Consider the following 15,558-nt stretch of genomic DNA (forward strand, 5'->3'; position numbering starts at 1 on the left):
TTCCTTAATTCTCATACACCCTGCATAATTACCCCATACATCAGTTCAGAATCCCTCTTCCCAGGTTAACCATATCAGTCATGAGTCTTTGATGGTATCCCCTGCTTTTCAATCAAAGAAAACTCAATTCTTCCAAACGTTTCCACCTCCAACATAGGTACATAAGGATTGCTCAATCCTAAAATGACCAAGGTCACCATCTATTTTGCCGCCCACCAGCCTGTTTGGTGCATGATATAATGCCAATGGTGTTGCTGACGATCATAGGAATCAATCTCCGACAATTAGCCGAAACAAGGCCCAGACGAGCGGAATTCTCTGTGAACCGGTGGGCAGGCAACTCCGGCGCCGAGGAGTGGCGTGAACCACACCGGCGTCGGGCCGCCCCGAAGGTGCGGAATCCTCCGCACCTTCAGGGGCTAGGCCGCCGATGGAGTGTTTGGCACCATGCCAGTCGGCGCGGAAGGGCATGGTGCCACGCCAACCGGCGGGAGTTGTCGCATGCGCGGGAGCGCCAGCACGTGCTGCCATCATCCCAGTGCATGCGCAGGTGGATTCTTCTCCGCACCAGCCATGGCGGAGGTTGACAGCGGCCGGTTGCGGAGGGAAAGAGTGCCCCCATGGCACAGGCCCGCCCGCGGATCGGTGGGCCCCGATCGCGGGCCAGACCACCGTGGGGGCACCCCCCGGGGCCAGAAAACCCCGCGCCCCCCCGAGGACTGTACAGGCCGCCCCTGGAGCCAGGTCCCGCTGGTAAGGACCTGTTGTGATTTACGCCGGCGGGATCCGCCGAAGGCAGGCGGCCACTTGGCCCAAGGCGAGCCGGAGATTCGCCGGGGGGGGGGGGGCCCGCTGCCAGCAGCCGACGACCAGCGTGCTGCGATTCCCGCCCCCGTCAAAACCCCATCACCGAAGAATTCGGCAGCTGGCGGGGGCGGGATTCACGCCGTCCCCCGGCGATTCTCCGACCTGGCGGGGGGTCAGAGAATCCTGCCCCAGATGTAAGAATTTTTTTTCACACGCAAGTGTTTCAGGTATGGAATGCATTGCCTGGAAGTGTGATTGAGGCAGGTTCAATCAAGATATTCAAGAGGCAGTAGATGATTACTTGAATAGAAATAATGTGCAGGTGTATGGGGAGAAGGCGGGGGAGTGGCACTAAGTCATAATGCTCGTTTAGAGAACTAATGCAGACACGATGGGCCAAATGGCCTTCTGCTTTGTAACAATTCTTAGATTCTGTAGGACTAAGATATAACTGGAGTTACTCCTTAAGATGCTTCTCAGTCATCTTCTCTCAGTGAGTGCCATCACTGTGACATAGTTCCATACACACATACTGTGTCGCTATCATTAGAGTTATCCCTTTGGTCTACATCTTTCCCTAAGTCTTTATTCCCAAACCATATACAGATTCTACTACACCTCCCCCTAAGTCTCTTCTCTGAAAGGAAAAGTCTCAATGATGGTTTCACCAGTCTTCCTGAATTGCTGAGCAGTTTCTTCTGAGGTCAGTTCTTAGGGGTTGTCATTCCTGGTTTCCCTCATTGTGGTTCAGTAGTGTGATACTCTCTTGAGGCTCAGGGTACTCTGTCTATGCTGTTAATAATAATAATAATCTTTATTAGTGTCTCAAGTAGGCTTACATTAACACTGCAATGAAGTTACTGTGAAAAGCCGCTAGTCGCCACATTCCGGCGCCTGTTCAGGTACACGGAGGGAGAATTTAGAATGTCCAATTCACCTAACAAGCACGTCTTTCGGGACTTGTGGGAGGAAACTGGAGCACCTGGAGGAAACCCGCGCAGACACGGGGAGAACCTGCGGACTTCGCACAGACAGTGACCCAAGCCGGGAATCGGACCTGGGTCCCTGGCGCTGTGAGACAACAGTGCTAACCACTGTGCTATTCTGCCGCCCATAGTGTTCTGTTCATGGAGATTAGGACAGATCTATTCTTTCAACTGATGCCTTATTGAGTCTTGACCAGATACGATCTTGGTTGGTGTAGCTTCTCAATTACTGTTCCTGCACGATTCTGCTCTCTGATCAAAACTGTCTCACCCTTTCTAAAAAATTGGAAGGTTTTGAGCCTATGCATCTGGCTAAATGTATGAACTTGACTCGCTCAGTAGGCTTCTTACTTCACCCCAGCCCAATGATTGTCTTTCACCATGCATTTATAGTAAGCATGGGCAAGAAAGGAAGTTGGGTCTTGAGCTTGCTCGTATGGGGCAAACCCATAACGGTGTTGAATGATAACTAAGTAGAGCAAACTCATAGTCATCATTCTCTTCAAAAAGTCTTTAACAGTGTTTACTCTTCACCCAGCTTCTCAGTTAGCCTTAGGGTATTTGGGGACCTTGTAGCATGTACAAATATATACAACTACACAATGGATTGAAAACGCTCATTGGCGAATTGTGGTCGGTAATCAGAGATGACAATTTCAGGAACTATTAATCCACCACTGTAAAGAAATATCTCCCTTTATAGTCAAGCAAACCATGCCAAGACCCTCCCAGGGCTTTGATTGGATGGAGAAGGGCAGAAGTGGCTCTTTCTGCTCCTGCCTGTGGGTGGTGCAGGTGACACAGCTGGAGACATCTGCTCAATAGAGTGAGAAATCCCTGGTCACTATCTATTTTTGTGGCTGTATCTCGGGATTTGTAATTTCTTATTCTAGAAGAATTATTGCTGGAGGCAATGGTCTTTTCCTGAGGACATCATATTGATTTATATACTAACTATTCACAAAGGTTAAGTTAGACCATTATATAACTGGAGTTACTCTCTAAGATACTTCTCAGCCATCTTCTGTCAGTGAGTGACATCACTGTAACATTGCTCCTCACCTTATTAACGATCATTATTTTTTAAATTTATACAATTAAGGGGCAATGTTAGCATGGCTGATACACCTACCCTGCACATCTTTGGGTTGTGGGGGCGAGACCCATGCAGACACGGGGAGAATGTGTAAACTCCACATGGACAGTCACCAGAGGCCGGAATCAACCCAGGTCCTTGGCAACCGAGACAGCAGTGCTAACCACTGCACCACCATGCCACCCTTATTAACTATCATTAGAGTTAACCTTTACTCTGCAATAAACAATGTATTTTGCTCCTAACTCTCATTAAAGAGGCTGAATGCCATTTTTCAGGCATGGTCTGTAATGGACAATCACTTCTAATATTAACTAGCTGAACAGTGGAAAATAAGTTATTGGTGAGGATTTTGAGTGTTACTTAAAGCCATGTTCAGCTTTCATTGTTTATTTGCTACTGGAGATTGACAGAGTACTCTGGATTTGAAGAGGACTTTCCGTGTATATTGGGAGACGTCCTGGGACACTTTGTCAAGACTTCACAAAGTTCTGTTAACATTTATTTCACAAAGTCTCTGCGGACATCACGCATTGAGAGTCAGTGCTGTGCTATTGCTAGAGATGGGAAGAGTGCGCAGTTTGACTAGCCCCACTACTTTACAGGTTGCTCCATCAGTTTAAAAGTTTGATTTACTCAGCAAGTTTGTTTGCCTTTGCTCCTGTTACCCAGGATAAAGGATCAATAAACAACAAACTTATTTATTTATTATGAAACCAGTCCTGTCAAATAGAAAGATAAAACCAAAACCAACTTTTAAATGTAGTTTACAGGCATGGTTTTTTTCAGAGCTATAAACTACCAGGTGTCTCCCTTTGTACACAGCCCACCTGAATCAACAGGTTTCCAGCTTCTTTAAATCTGCTTAATTACCTTTCCTTGTAAAATATCTCTTTTTCCAGCATTACTCATGTAAGAACTTGTCTTTTAAAACACAACTTCTTCCAGAATATTCTTTGTCGTTGAAGATTAATTATTTTCTGCGATTAAAGTGTCCATAGCACTATTGTGCATGATTCGAGGTCATATAATAATCACCAAAAAAAGAGGACTGACTTGGTCATGGGGACCATTTTACCAACCAAAATAAATTTTACTATGCAAAGTCAGGAAAGTAAAACAATTTATAATATCTATCTTATTCTCCTACATTCAGAATTAAACATGAGGTGCATGTGAATTAATAGGCAAACCTTGGTTGAACAATAAATTGCAGATGTTACCAAGACAGATCCCACAGATGAGCAACCTACCCAGACACCAGTGTCCGCTGAATCTATGAGGAGTCTCCCTCATGAGGGAGCTCAAGTCTTTACTTCCTCTGAATTCCCTTGGTCTCGTAACAGGAATGGGAGGAGGAAATAGACAAAGGTGCATCAAATGCTGGAGGAGAGAGGGAGAGGAGAGTAAGGAGGACAACCAGTACAAGGATAGCAAGGACAAGGACTCAAGGAGACCTTTATTTATTCATTGAATGTGGGTGTCATTGGCTGGGCCACTATCTTTTACCCATCCCTAATTGCCCCTGAACAGACGGCACTTTAAAAAAAATAAATTTAGAGTACACAATTCTTATTTTTTCCCAATTAAGGGGCAATTTAGCGTGTTCAATCCACCTACCTTGCACATCTTTGGGTTGTGGGGGCGAAACCCACGCAAACACGGGGAGAATGTGCAAACTCCACACGGACAGTGACCCAGAGCCGGGAACGAACTTGGGACCTCAGCACCATGAGACTGCAGTGCTACCACTGCGCCACCATGCTGCCCCTTCAGGCGGCACTTTTAAGAATGAAATACATTGCTGTGAATCTGGGATCACAGGTAGAGCTAACATGACATTCAAAGAGATGCTTATATGCAGAATTGAAGAGATCGAAAGTGACTTTCAAATGTGATACAGAGTGGGCAACAACTCTGTGGTCATCCACCATCTGTGGATGATGATCGGGATTCTCCAATCCATCAACTGCGTGTTTCTTGGCGGCGCTTCATTCGCTGGTGGTGGGATTCTCTCTTCCTGCTGCTTGTCTTTGGGATGTCACATTGAAGCCACCACAGGCAGCTGGGAAATCCGCAGGCGTATGTGCACTGCCAGCAGGAAAAGAGGACCCAATGGCCGGAGAATTCTGTCCCATGTATATCAATGGTGGTCAGTTTAGTTTTGGTATGGAGATGACTGATGGTATTTAGCATTGACACCAGGGTCTGGATTCTCCTTTCCGGGGACTAAGTCCCCACACTGGCGGGAGAACCAGTGCCAACCACTCCGGCGTTATCAGCCCCCGAAAGTGCGGAATTCTCCACACTTCCGGGAGCTAGGTGGACGGCGGAGGGGTTGGCGCTGCTCCAACCGGCACCGGAGGGACTGTGCGAGTTCGCGCATGCGCCGAAGGGCTGGCTAATCTCACGCATGCACGGAACCGCCGGTGTTGTTCCGTGCATGCGCAGACCGGCTAGCGTATTCTGGCGCATGCGCAGGGGGGGGTCTTCTCCGCGCCGGCCATGGCAGAGCCCTACAGGGGCCAGCACGGAAGGAAGGAGTGCCCCCAAGACACAGGCCCGCCCGCAGATTGGTGGATCGCGGGCTAGGCCATCGTGGGGGCCCCCCCGAGGGTCGCCCCAGCCGACTTACCTGCCAGGTCCCGCCGTGTGGGACTGTAGCCATCTGGGGTGGCCACTTACAACTAGGTCCAGAGAAACTTGCAAAGCCTGGCGGGTAAAATGGACAAGGCAAGACTCAGCCAGGCTCAGAACCTGAAATGCATATTTGCAAGCAAGAAGTCCAGATGATATCAAAACTCCGACCAATTAGCATTTTAATGGGGCAAATTAGCATTTGATTGCCCATCATCACCAAAACAAAGAACTGGTACTCGAGCAACCTGTACAGTCCCAGACATTTCGGCGCCACTCCCTGTTCAAGGGAAACACAAACAACGGGGTCAGTGACCACTTGGGACACGCCCAGCCATCCAGATCGCCGCCCATTTATTGGTTAGAAATCGAACATAGTGATCGGGGATCACCCAATTAATGGGGTCCAAACTGAAGGAACGCCCAAAAGAACACAATAACTCCCAAGTATAAGAAGAAGGATTTGCCATATATTCATCCTCTCTTGGACCTGGCGCCCCGGCCACGACCATCTCCAATTGCAGCAACACCAGAAACAAGTCCAAGTTCAACGCTCGCTACCAGACGGATGAGCCTAGCTGAGCAGCAGTCACCCCTTCGGACTCGATAGGTCCAGAATCGAACAGCGGCCACTGTTTCTCTGACCTAAGCCGGGTGCCCGAAGTTAAGTACAGGTTGTCTTAGTCGATAGGTGTAGTTAACTAGTAGTGTTTATGTTGCATGACTAATTGTGTGTAAATAAAGTACCCTTGACCTTGAACTAACTAACTGGTGTTTGGCATTTGATCGATAGCCGGTTGAACCTTGTGGTGGTATCATTTTATACTTGGCGACTCTGAACATTAGAACATAGATATCAAAAGAAAGGAGGGCAAACTCACTGATTGCCATAACTGGAACAGAGCCATAGAAAAAGACAACAAAAAGAACTCGCAACAGGACCATGCCTAACTCACGCCGGCGGGACTGGCCAAAGACGGACGGGCACTCGGCCCATTGGGGCCCGGAGAATTGCCGGGGGGCGCGCTGCCAATGGCACCGACCGGCATGAACCCCGCCCCCGCCCGAAAACTGGCGCCGGAGAATACGTCAGCCGTCGTCGGGGTGGCGGGGCAGGATTCGCACCGCTCCCCGGAGATTCTCCAACCCGGCGGGGGATCGGAGAATCCTGCTGCAGATCTTTGATGAGGTAATTAGCCACTGTCAGAGTAGATTGTAAATAGTATTGGGACTATTACACAGCCTTGTCTCGCCCTGCTCCGGATTTTGAAGGCATCTGTTTCTGATCTCCCACTCAAGACAGCTGTAGTCATATCATCATGGAGCAGTTGGGAGATGTGATAAAGGGAGCGATTTTGAGCTCACGTTTTCAGGGGACAGGATTGGCAGTGGGGGCAGAAAATCACGCGGGAGCCCAAACGGGTTTAATGCCTGCAGGGCTTCCTGTTGCAATTGTCCCCTCACGTAATGACGTAATGGGACATCAAGCGTCAGGATTCCCATTTGAATTTATTCAAATATCATGAGCAGGACTTTACAACTGGCAATCATCATCACCCCGCCCCCCCCGCCTGTTAAATTGTTGCCGACGTGATTCACAAATCCCCCATGATGTGCATCTGGTGAGCAAAATTAGCTGGAGGTGCACAGATGTGTACAGCCCCCAGCGGGGGAGAGGGTCATGCCCAGACAGAAAGTCTCAACATTCCTGCCTCCTTCACGAGAATCCAGCCTTCTATAGATTTCTACCTGCAGATACTGTCTGGCCTGACATATATCGAGCATTTCCTGATTTTACTTCAGACTTCCAGTATCGGCAGTATTTTTTTTTTAATCATACAATACGTTTGTTTTACCTGCCTTAATCTGAAGCTTGTCCTAAAAGGCCCTGACTTCACCACAAAACTATAGTATATGATCTTTCACCCTAACGAGATAGCCCTGAAGTGCCTCTTCCATCCAGTATCGCTGCTGCCCATTAGTGCCTGATGCAAAAAACTGTGACGATTCATGCTCTAATCTAGCTTTTAAGTGGCATGTGATGGTGGCTTCTGAGCAGGTGCCTGCCACAGTGATGCATCATTCTTGCTCTTGCCGTCATCCGCCCCTACCTCCTCCTTCTCTGGAGGAGGGGATAACATGGGGAGGTGGCAAAATGGTCCTTCCTCCTCTTCAAATCTCTGGGTGGGTTTGAGATGGATCTTGCCCCGGGAACGGCGTATGATAATATTGAAGGGCTAGGATATGTGCATGTGGTCGCTATAGGTGGGATAGCTTTGGAGGATTCGGGATTAAGAATAGTTTTAAAAAATGATTTCAAGGGATGTGGGTATAGCTGGCTCAGCCAGCATTTATTGCCCATTCCTAATTGCCATTGAGAAGAGCCAACTCTTGAACTGCTTCAGTCCAGGTGGTGTAGGTAGGGAGGGATTTCCAGGATTTTGACCCAGCAACAATGAAGGAATGGTGATAGAGTTCCAGGTTATGCAGATGGTGACATTCCTATGCGTCTGCTACCCTGGTAATTCTAGGTGCCAGTAGTTGGAGTTTGGGAGGTTCTGTCAAAGGAGCATTGGTGACTGGGGATGTGTAAGGGAGCTGGGGTGGCCACATATATCTAAGGAAGATATCCCCTGGTCTGCCTGTAGCCATGACATCGATCACTTCCCTCTGATCAGTATGATCATTGCCTGGTCAAGGGGAGTGATCTCATGCAGTCTTGCTTCCCCTCCCCAGTCAGGTCCTGCCAGCACCTGTTATTTGCTATCTTAGAAGGAAAAGAATGCTGATTATGAATGAGTGAATTGGTAGGTGAGTTTGTATGTGTGATGCCTCACTTGTTTTAACAGCTGTGAGATGTGTCTGAGGTGTGAGTAGTGCCTGTCAAAATGCAATGGTGTGGTTTCCATGAATGCTAGAATGTCAATAGATTTTTTTTTTTTTTTAGAAAATACAGCACAGAACAGGCCCTTCAGCCCACGATGTTGCGCCGAACCTTTGTCCTAGATTAATCATAGATTATCATTGAATTTACAGTGCAGAAGGAGGCCATTCGGCCCTTTGAGACTGCACCAGCTCTTGGAAAGAGCACCCTACCCAAACTCAACACCTCCACCCAACACCAAGGGCAATTTGGACATTAAGGGCAATTTATCATTGGCCAATTCACCTAACCCGCACATCTTTGGACTGTGGGAGGAAGATGATGGATGAAGTGTGTTGTGGTTGTGATGTTGGTTGTGGTGTATTTCGTGAATACTGTGTTGGTGAGATGGGCTCTTGCCTTGACCACTTGTGTCAAATTGTTAAATGTCATGTGATGTCGGAACCATGTCATTGAGCTGGCCCCTGCCTGTGACCTTCTTCATGACCTCCTGTCACATTAGCTGCATTATTTGCCTATGTGGCCTTCTTTTCCCTCCGTGGGTTCAGTGCATCCCTCCTCCTCTGAATATCCTCAGCAGGAACTCCAGTATTGTGTCTGACAACCTTTGACATTTCTTCCTCAGTCCCCGGTTGTCCTGATATGTGGTCATTGTTTGTCACTCAGTGCAGTCCATACCTTCAGTAGAGGTGAAGTGGGAGGGGGAGCTGGGGCCCAAAGGAGATGAAGAAGTACGGAGTGAGGCCCTTCGCAGGGTGAACTACATGACCTCATGTGGGCAGCACAGTAGCACAAGTGGATAGCACTGTGGCTTCACAGAACCAGGGTCCCTGGTTCAATTCCCCGCTGGGTCAGTGTCTGTGTGGAGTCTGCATGTTCTCCTCCTGTCTGCATTGGTTTCCTCCAGGTGCTCCGGTTTCCTCCCACAGTCCCAAGATGTGCAGGTTAGGTGGATTGGCCATGATAAATTGCCCTCAGTGTCCAAAAAGGTTAGGAGGGGTTGTTGGGTTATGGGAATAGGGTGGAAGTGAGGGTTTAAGTGGGTTGGTGCAGACCCGATGGGCTGAATGGCCTCCTTCTGCACTGTATGTTCTATGTTCCATGTGAGAGACTGGGCTTGATCCAGCTTAAGGTAGTGTTTAGGGTGTATCTAACCAAGGAGAGAATGAGCAGTTTTTTCCCAGAGGTTGATGATAGTTGTGAGCGGTATCCCAGGTCCCGGCCAACCACACACACATGTTCGGTCCTGTCCCAAGCTTGTGAGTTTTTCGGTCCCTTTCTTTAACACCATGTCGGCGATTTGAAATATCGAACTGGAGCCCTGTCCTTTGGTTGCCATATTTGGGGCGTCAGACTTAGAAAAAAGAACAAAGAAATGTACAGCACAGGAACAGGCCCTTCAGCCCTCCAAGCCTGAGCCGACCATGCTGCCCATCTAAACTAAAATCTTCGACACTTCCTGGGTCCATATCCCTCTATTTCCATCCTATTCATGTATTTGTCAAGATGCCCCTTAAATGTCACTATCGTCCCTGCTTCCAACACCTCCTCCGGCAGCGAGTTCCAGGCACCCACTACCCTCTGTGGAAAAAACTTGCCTCGCATATCTCCTCTAAACCTTGCCCCTCGCACCTTAAACTTATGCCCCCTAGTAATTGACCCCTCGACCCTGGGAAAAAGCCTCTGACTATCCACTCTGTCTATGCCCCTCATAATTTTGTAGACCTCTATCAGGTCGCCCCTCAACCTCCGTCGTTCCAGTGAGAACAAACCAAGTTTATTCAACCGCTCCTCATAGCTAATGCCCTCCATACCAGGCAACATCCTGGTAAATCTCTTCTGCACCCTCTCTAAAGCCTCCACATCCTTCTGGTAGTGTGGCGACCAGAATTGAACACTATACTCCAAGTGTGGCCTAACTAAGGTTCTATACAGCTGTAACATAACTTGCCAATTCTTATACTCAATTCCCTGGCCAATGAAGGCAAGCATGCTGTATGCCTCCTTGACTACCTTCTCCACCTGTGTTGCCCCTTTCAGTGACCTGTGGACCTGTACACCTGGATCTCTCCGACTGTCAATACTCTTGAGGGTTCTACCGTTCACTTACCGGGGCTGCAGACGGGGGCGGATGCAAATGTCCTTGCCTTCGCCTCGTTGATTGCCCGGTCTCCAACCCCACCTCGTGCCTTGTCATAGTTAGGGGATCTAATGGAGATTTTGTACCTCGAGAAACTTATGTACACCGTGAAGGGATCAGTGGAGATGTTCTATTGGAGGTGCCAGCCTTTTATTACTTACTTCAAGGAACTAAGCACCATCAGTTGCTGGGGGGGGGGGGAGGCGGCGGCAGTGGGGGGATTCATTGGGGGGGGACACCTTAATAAAAACTTTTTTTTTAAAGTGCTAAATGTGCAAGACTCCAGTTTAGTGCCCAAGAAACATTTAACTCATGAAATCACTAATTAACTCATAAACTGAAAGCAGATTTTTAAACAAGTGTGTCTTATTCACACATTTACAACCTTTTGCCAAAATAACACACACAGTTCATTGATCATACTTGGAGTTGTGTATTAATTGTATCTTGTTCATGTTCATGTTCATATTGTAACATAACATTGCGTGGTTTGGCCTGAAAACAATAATTTTCCAGCTCGTTTATGGCAACCTAAGAGTTAAAAACACAGAAAACAACAGACATCTGGTGAGTCAATCCGCAGGCTTAACTTTATATTCTGCTTATTCGAACAATGAGTTCATGATAGAAACATCTTCTAAACTCTCTACAATGATACTACATTCTAGTTTTTAAATAATATAATCGGCATGATAAGATTTCAGAATTAATGTCCAGATGCAGATTTGAAAGTGGTTTCCAGATAAGATGGCAGCAGTGATAACTTAAAGTAGAAGGCAATTTTAATATTCTTATCAGTGTCAGCTTTACAATTGGTGGGACCCTGTGCTCAACTTCATTTTTGGGGGCCCCTTCCACCCCCGCCTCCGGGACCTGAAGGCCAAAGCCAAGAAAGTATGCAAATTGAACAGTGCTTCTTCAGTATTAAAAACATGTCCGTTTGAATAATTTCCTTGTCGAAACCTAAGCTTATCTCTCATCTGAATGCCAACCAGTAACTTTTTCGCTGTGGGATGAGCAAACATGGAACCCAGGCATCCTTAAATGAGGCAACGCAGCACTCCTGCTGGATATCCAGCCATTGATCAAGACCCCTGTCACCTTCATCAAATACCACCCGTTAACTCTTTCTCTCAACATAGATACTGCCTGACCTGAGTATTTCCTGCATTTTCTGGGGTTTATTTCTGATTTAACACACCTGGGTACTGTTGGTAAAATGTTCAACATTACATGGAAATCCATACACAACATTGCAGTCATATGCTGGGGGAGGGGGTCTGGATTGGTGCATGGGGGTTAGTTGGCAAATATCAAGTCGGGTGCGACAAGGCCGTTGAATTGCACCCCAGGTAAATATCCTTTAATGCACCACTGGAAATAGTTGCCTCCGACCTGTACAGTCTGTGGTTTGTGGGTAGGTTGACTTTCTGTTGGTAGCAGCATGGGTAAAGGTTGTCTCCGACAAATAATTGTCTCCGACAAACTCTGACAGGGGCTGGTTTAGCACACTGGGCTAAATCGCTGGCTTTTAAAGCAGACCAAGGCAGGCCAGCAGCACGGTTCAATTCCCGTACCAGCCTCCCCGAACAGGCGCCGGAATGTGGCGACTAGGGGCTTTTCACAGTAACTTCATTTGAAGCCTACTTGTGACAATAAGCGATTTTCATTTCATTAAATGTTTACATTGGGCGCAATTCAACAGGACAAAAACAGAGTCCCGTTTTGGGCACGTTGAGCAAGGTGCAACAGCGAGAAAGACCATGCTGTGCAATTGTACTTTGCTGGGTTTCTAGCCTCAGCGGGGAACATCCCGCCGAGGCCACACTTACATCATTTCCTGCACTGGCAAGCTCAGTTGGCTCGCCAGTGCAGGAAGGATACGTGTGGATTGGGGTGCCATTTCTAAAGGCTGCGCCAATCGTTTGACCCCCCCCTTCTCAGCTACCCCACTGTGGTTTCCGGAACCCCCCACCCCCGCCCCACTGCACCCAACTAATCTCTTGCGGAGTTCTTAAGCCCCCCCTCACCCCACCTCTTATGGGCATGGCACCCCGGGCCCAAAACTAGCATGAGCAACCTGGCACCTTGGCACCCTGGCAGTGCCAGTGTAGCACTGTCAGGATGTCTGGGTTAGCAGTGTCAAGTTGCCAGGCTGGTAGTACCAAGGTGCACAGATGCCAGCATAAGTGCCAGGGTACCATCCTACCCAAAGGCAGGCCATTTAGTAGTCTCTAATGGCCTGTGAGATCCCACCAGATGTTGTTACTCATGGTCCATATTTGTGTGGACCAGTGCAAAATGGCGCCCTGGCGAGTTTTCCAGGGGAGGCCATTAGGTCACGGGCGGCAGGAGAATCCGAAGCAGACATATTTAAATAGGCCTAATGGCTCATTTAAATATGCTAATCTGGATCTCACCCAGCGTTGAATCTCGCGAGAGGCCTCTCGCGAGATTCAACTGCCTCGTTCTGTCACCACATTGGGCGCGACGAGGCTGGTAAATCACGCCCAAAATGTTTGCTCAAAAGTCACTTTAATTGCTGAAGATAAATGAAGTTATCACAGTTACTTTGTGTTATTGGATGCGATCATGTTCTTTTAGAAATGAAAGTATGTGGGATGTAAATCTTTAAAAGACTTATAAGAGTAGACTTATGGTGAGATGTACAAAACGTCAAACAGCAGGAGGTCAAGTTGATAAAGCTGTTAGAAAAATATAAGTAGGGCATAGAGTACTGAAGAAAAAGGTAGCTCTACACAAATATTGGTTGCATTGCACTGAGACTATTAAATTAGAAATTGAGCTTTGTTAGTTATCATGTGCAGAGTGAGGGCATACATGATATGTGCTGAATGGCCTCCATCTGTGTCATTTGATTTTATGAATCTTTATATGGATGGAAAATTGAAGGGGTGAAGGCAACTGTTTTTTGTCAGACAAACCTTTATAGACTAAAAAAATCCTGGGCGAAATTCTCCTACCCGCACCGCCACATTTCTGCCCCGACCGGCCAGCGGGAGTCTCCGTAACACCGGCCGGTCAATGGGGCTTCCCATTGTGGGGCAGCCCCACGCCGTCGGGAAACCCCCGGGCGCCGGCAAAACGGAGACTCCCGCCGGCGGAGAATGACGCCCCCTGTATCTTGCAGGAGTCTTTAGATGTTCGGATCATTTTGAGTCTTCACCTTAGCACTAAAATGTACATTCTCTACTCAACACATGCATGTGGTATGTATATGGCCTGTTAACTTCAGAGAATGTTAAGTAAATTAGTCATTTGTTTTTCTTCTTTTTTTCCCCTTTAGATTACCCTATTTGCACCCAAATGGAGTGCGCAAATGGAGCCTGTTACAACTCTAGCCAGCATTGTGATGGAGTGCTGAACTGCAGGGATGGAACAGATGAAAACAATTGCAGTATGTTCTGCTTTTCTGATGTTTAGATCCTAACTTCCTGGCTGTAACTAATCACCTGTGGAGGACACTGATATGTGGACATACTGAAATACAGACTATGTCTGAAACAATTTAATCCAACCGCTGCAGTTCAGACAAATAAATAAATCAGTGTTGCAACAAACCTAATCAGCAGAATTTCCTATCTACTCATGGAGACTGGTAGTAATTATCACAGGATGGCTCAATAGAAATAACATTTGGTGGTTCCTAGAATGAGAGACTGTTGCATTTCATTAGTTTTATGCTTGGGTGTTTGGTACTCAATGTGTGGAATGTAGAAAAGCTATAAATCATTTATATCATTATGGAAATCATAATAACATACCAATCCCCCCCCCCCCCTTTCCGGTGGCATGTTTCTCGGTGGTGGGAGACGGCCCGTCGTTGGACAGCAGCCACTGGTCTCGCCACTTTGAATGGGGTTTGCCATTGAATCCGCCCCATGCCGCCGGGAAACCTAGAATGGGGGTGCGCCTTCAGCGGGACGGCAAGATCCTGCCGACATGAACGGCCAGAAGATCTCTCCTTTCATTACTCTTCATCCACCTAATTTCTATCTGGGTGATCATGTAAATTATTCCATTCAAGAAGGGACGAGGGTATTCACTAGCTTCATTTCTGAATCTTGAGAGTCATATCATTATTGTTGGCTATCTCCCAATCCTATGTGTAAGCTTCAAACAAAATTTGATTTGTGTACAAAGATTAATCGAACTTGAATTGCTAATGTTGGCAGAAAAATCATGCTTGAAAGTAGGAGTAGAATAGGTTAGAAACTATTTAACCCCTCATAGGAATCGGAGTAAATTCTTGACATGAAGATATTCTTATTCAGTTTTCTCTCCTCTTTCTTAACTTTGGTGCCTCACCAAAATCTTCACGAGTGACAGAGTTGTGAGATAGTGTGAGATGGTGAGTTATTCAACTATAGATCCTGTTCTCAACTGACAGCCTTAGATACTAAGGGCGCGATCTTCCCAAAAGGGAACAAAGTCCCCTAGCGAGCGCGTTTATCCGCGTGTTTCCTGGCACTCATAGTGCCGGGAAGCACATGGCTACTCAATGCTACTCGTGTTAAATAAGGGACCTAAACGGGGAACACGCGGCTGAGGCCGCACATCGCCCCGCTTTTTACAATGGGAAGCTCTGCTCGCCGAACTCCCCATTGTAGTGAGAGATCGGGATGCCATTTAAAAATGGGATCCCAATCTCCGAGGCCCCGACTTCCCCCATTCCCAAACGCAACATGGGAGGGTCTCCCACACCCCTCACACCTACGGTGGGCAACCTTGACCAAATTGCACCCACGTAAAAAATGCCAGTTTGGCACCTGTGGCAGTGCCCCTGCCAGCACCAACTGGGCACCTTGACAGTGCCAAACTGGCACCCAGGTGGCCAGGGTGCTAGGATGGCACTGACAAGGTGCCAGGCTGGCACTCCCAGGGTGCCCAGACGACACCACCAACGGGCATGCAGCTGTGGGCCTCCGATCCTCTTGGAGACCTCCACGAGTGTCGTTCCGTCTGGTCCCCAAGGCAAAGTGATTGA

At 47.7% G+C, this 15,558-nt stretch overlaps 1 protein-coding gene across 2 annotated transcripts in view; it reads left to right on the plus strand.

The window, feature by feature from the left end:
* LOC140389325 (low-density lipoprotein receptor-related protein 2-like) overlaps window positions 1-15,558 on the plus strand; it is a 534,533-nt gene that overhangs the window by 119,170 nt on the left and 399,805 nt on the right. For both annotated transcript variants that reach the window (XM_072473491.1, XM_072473499.1), the window contains exon 5: window positions 13,858-13,968. In XM_072473491.1, the coding sequence (XP_072329592.1) occupies window positions 13,858-13,968 (111 nt within the window). The remainder of the gene's footprint in view (window positions 1-13,857; window positions 13,969-15,558) is intronic.

The sequence above is a fragment of the Scyliorhinus torazame genome, chromosome 2 (genome assembly GCF_047496885.1).
Source record: "Scyliorhinus torazame isolate Kashiwa2021f chromosome 2, sScyTor2.1, whole genome shotgun sequence".
NCBI classification, from domain to species: Eukaryota; Metazoa; Chordata; class Chondrichthyes; order Carcharhiniformes; family Scyliorhinidae; genus Scyliorhinus; species Scyliorhinus torazame.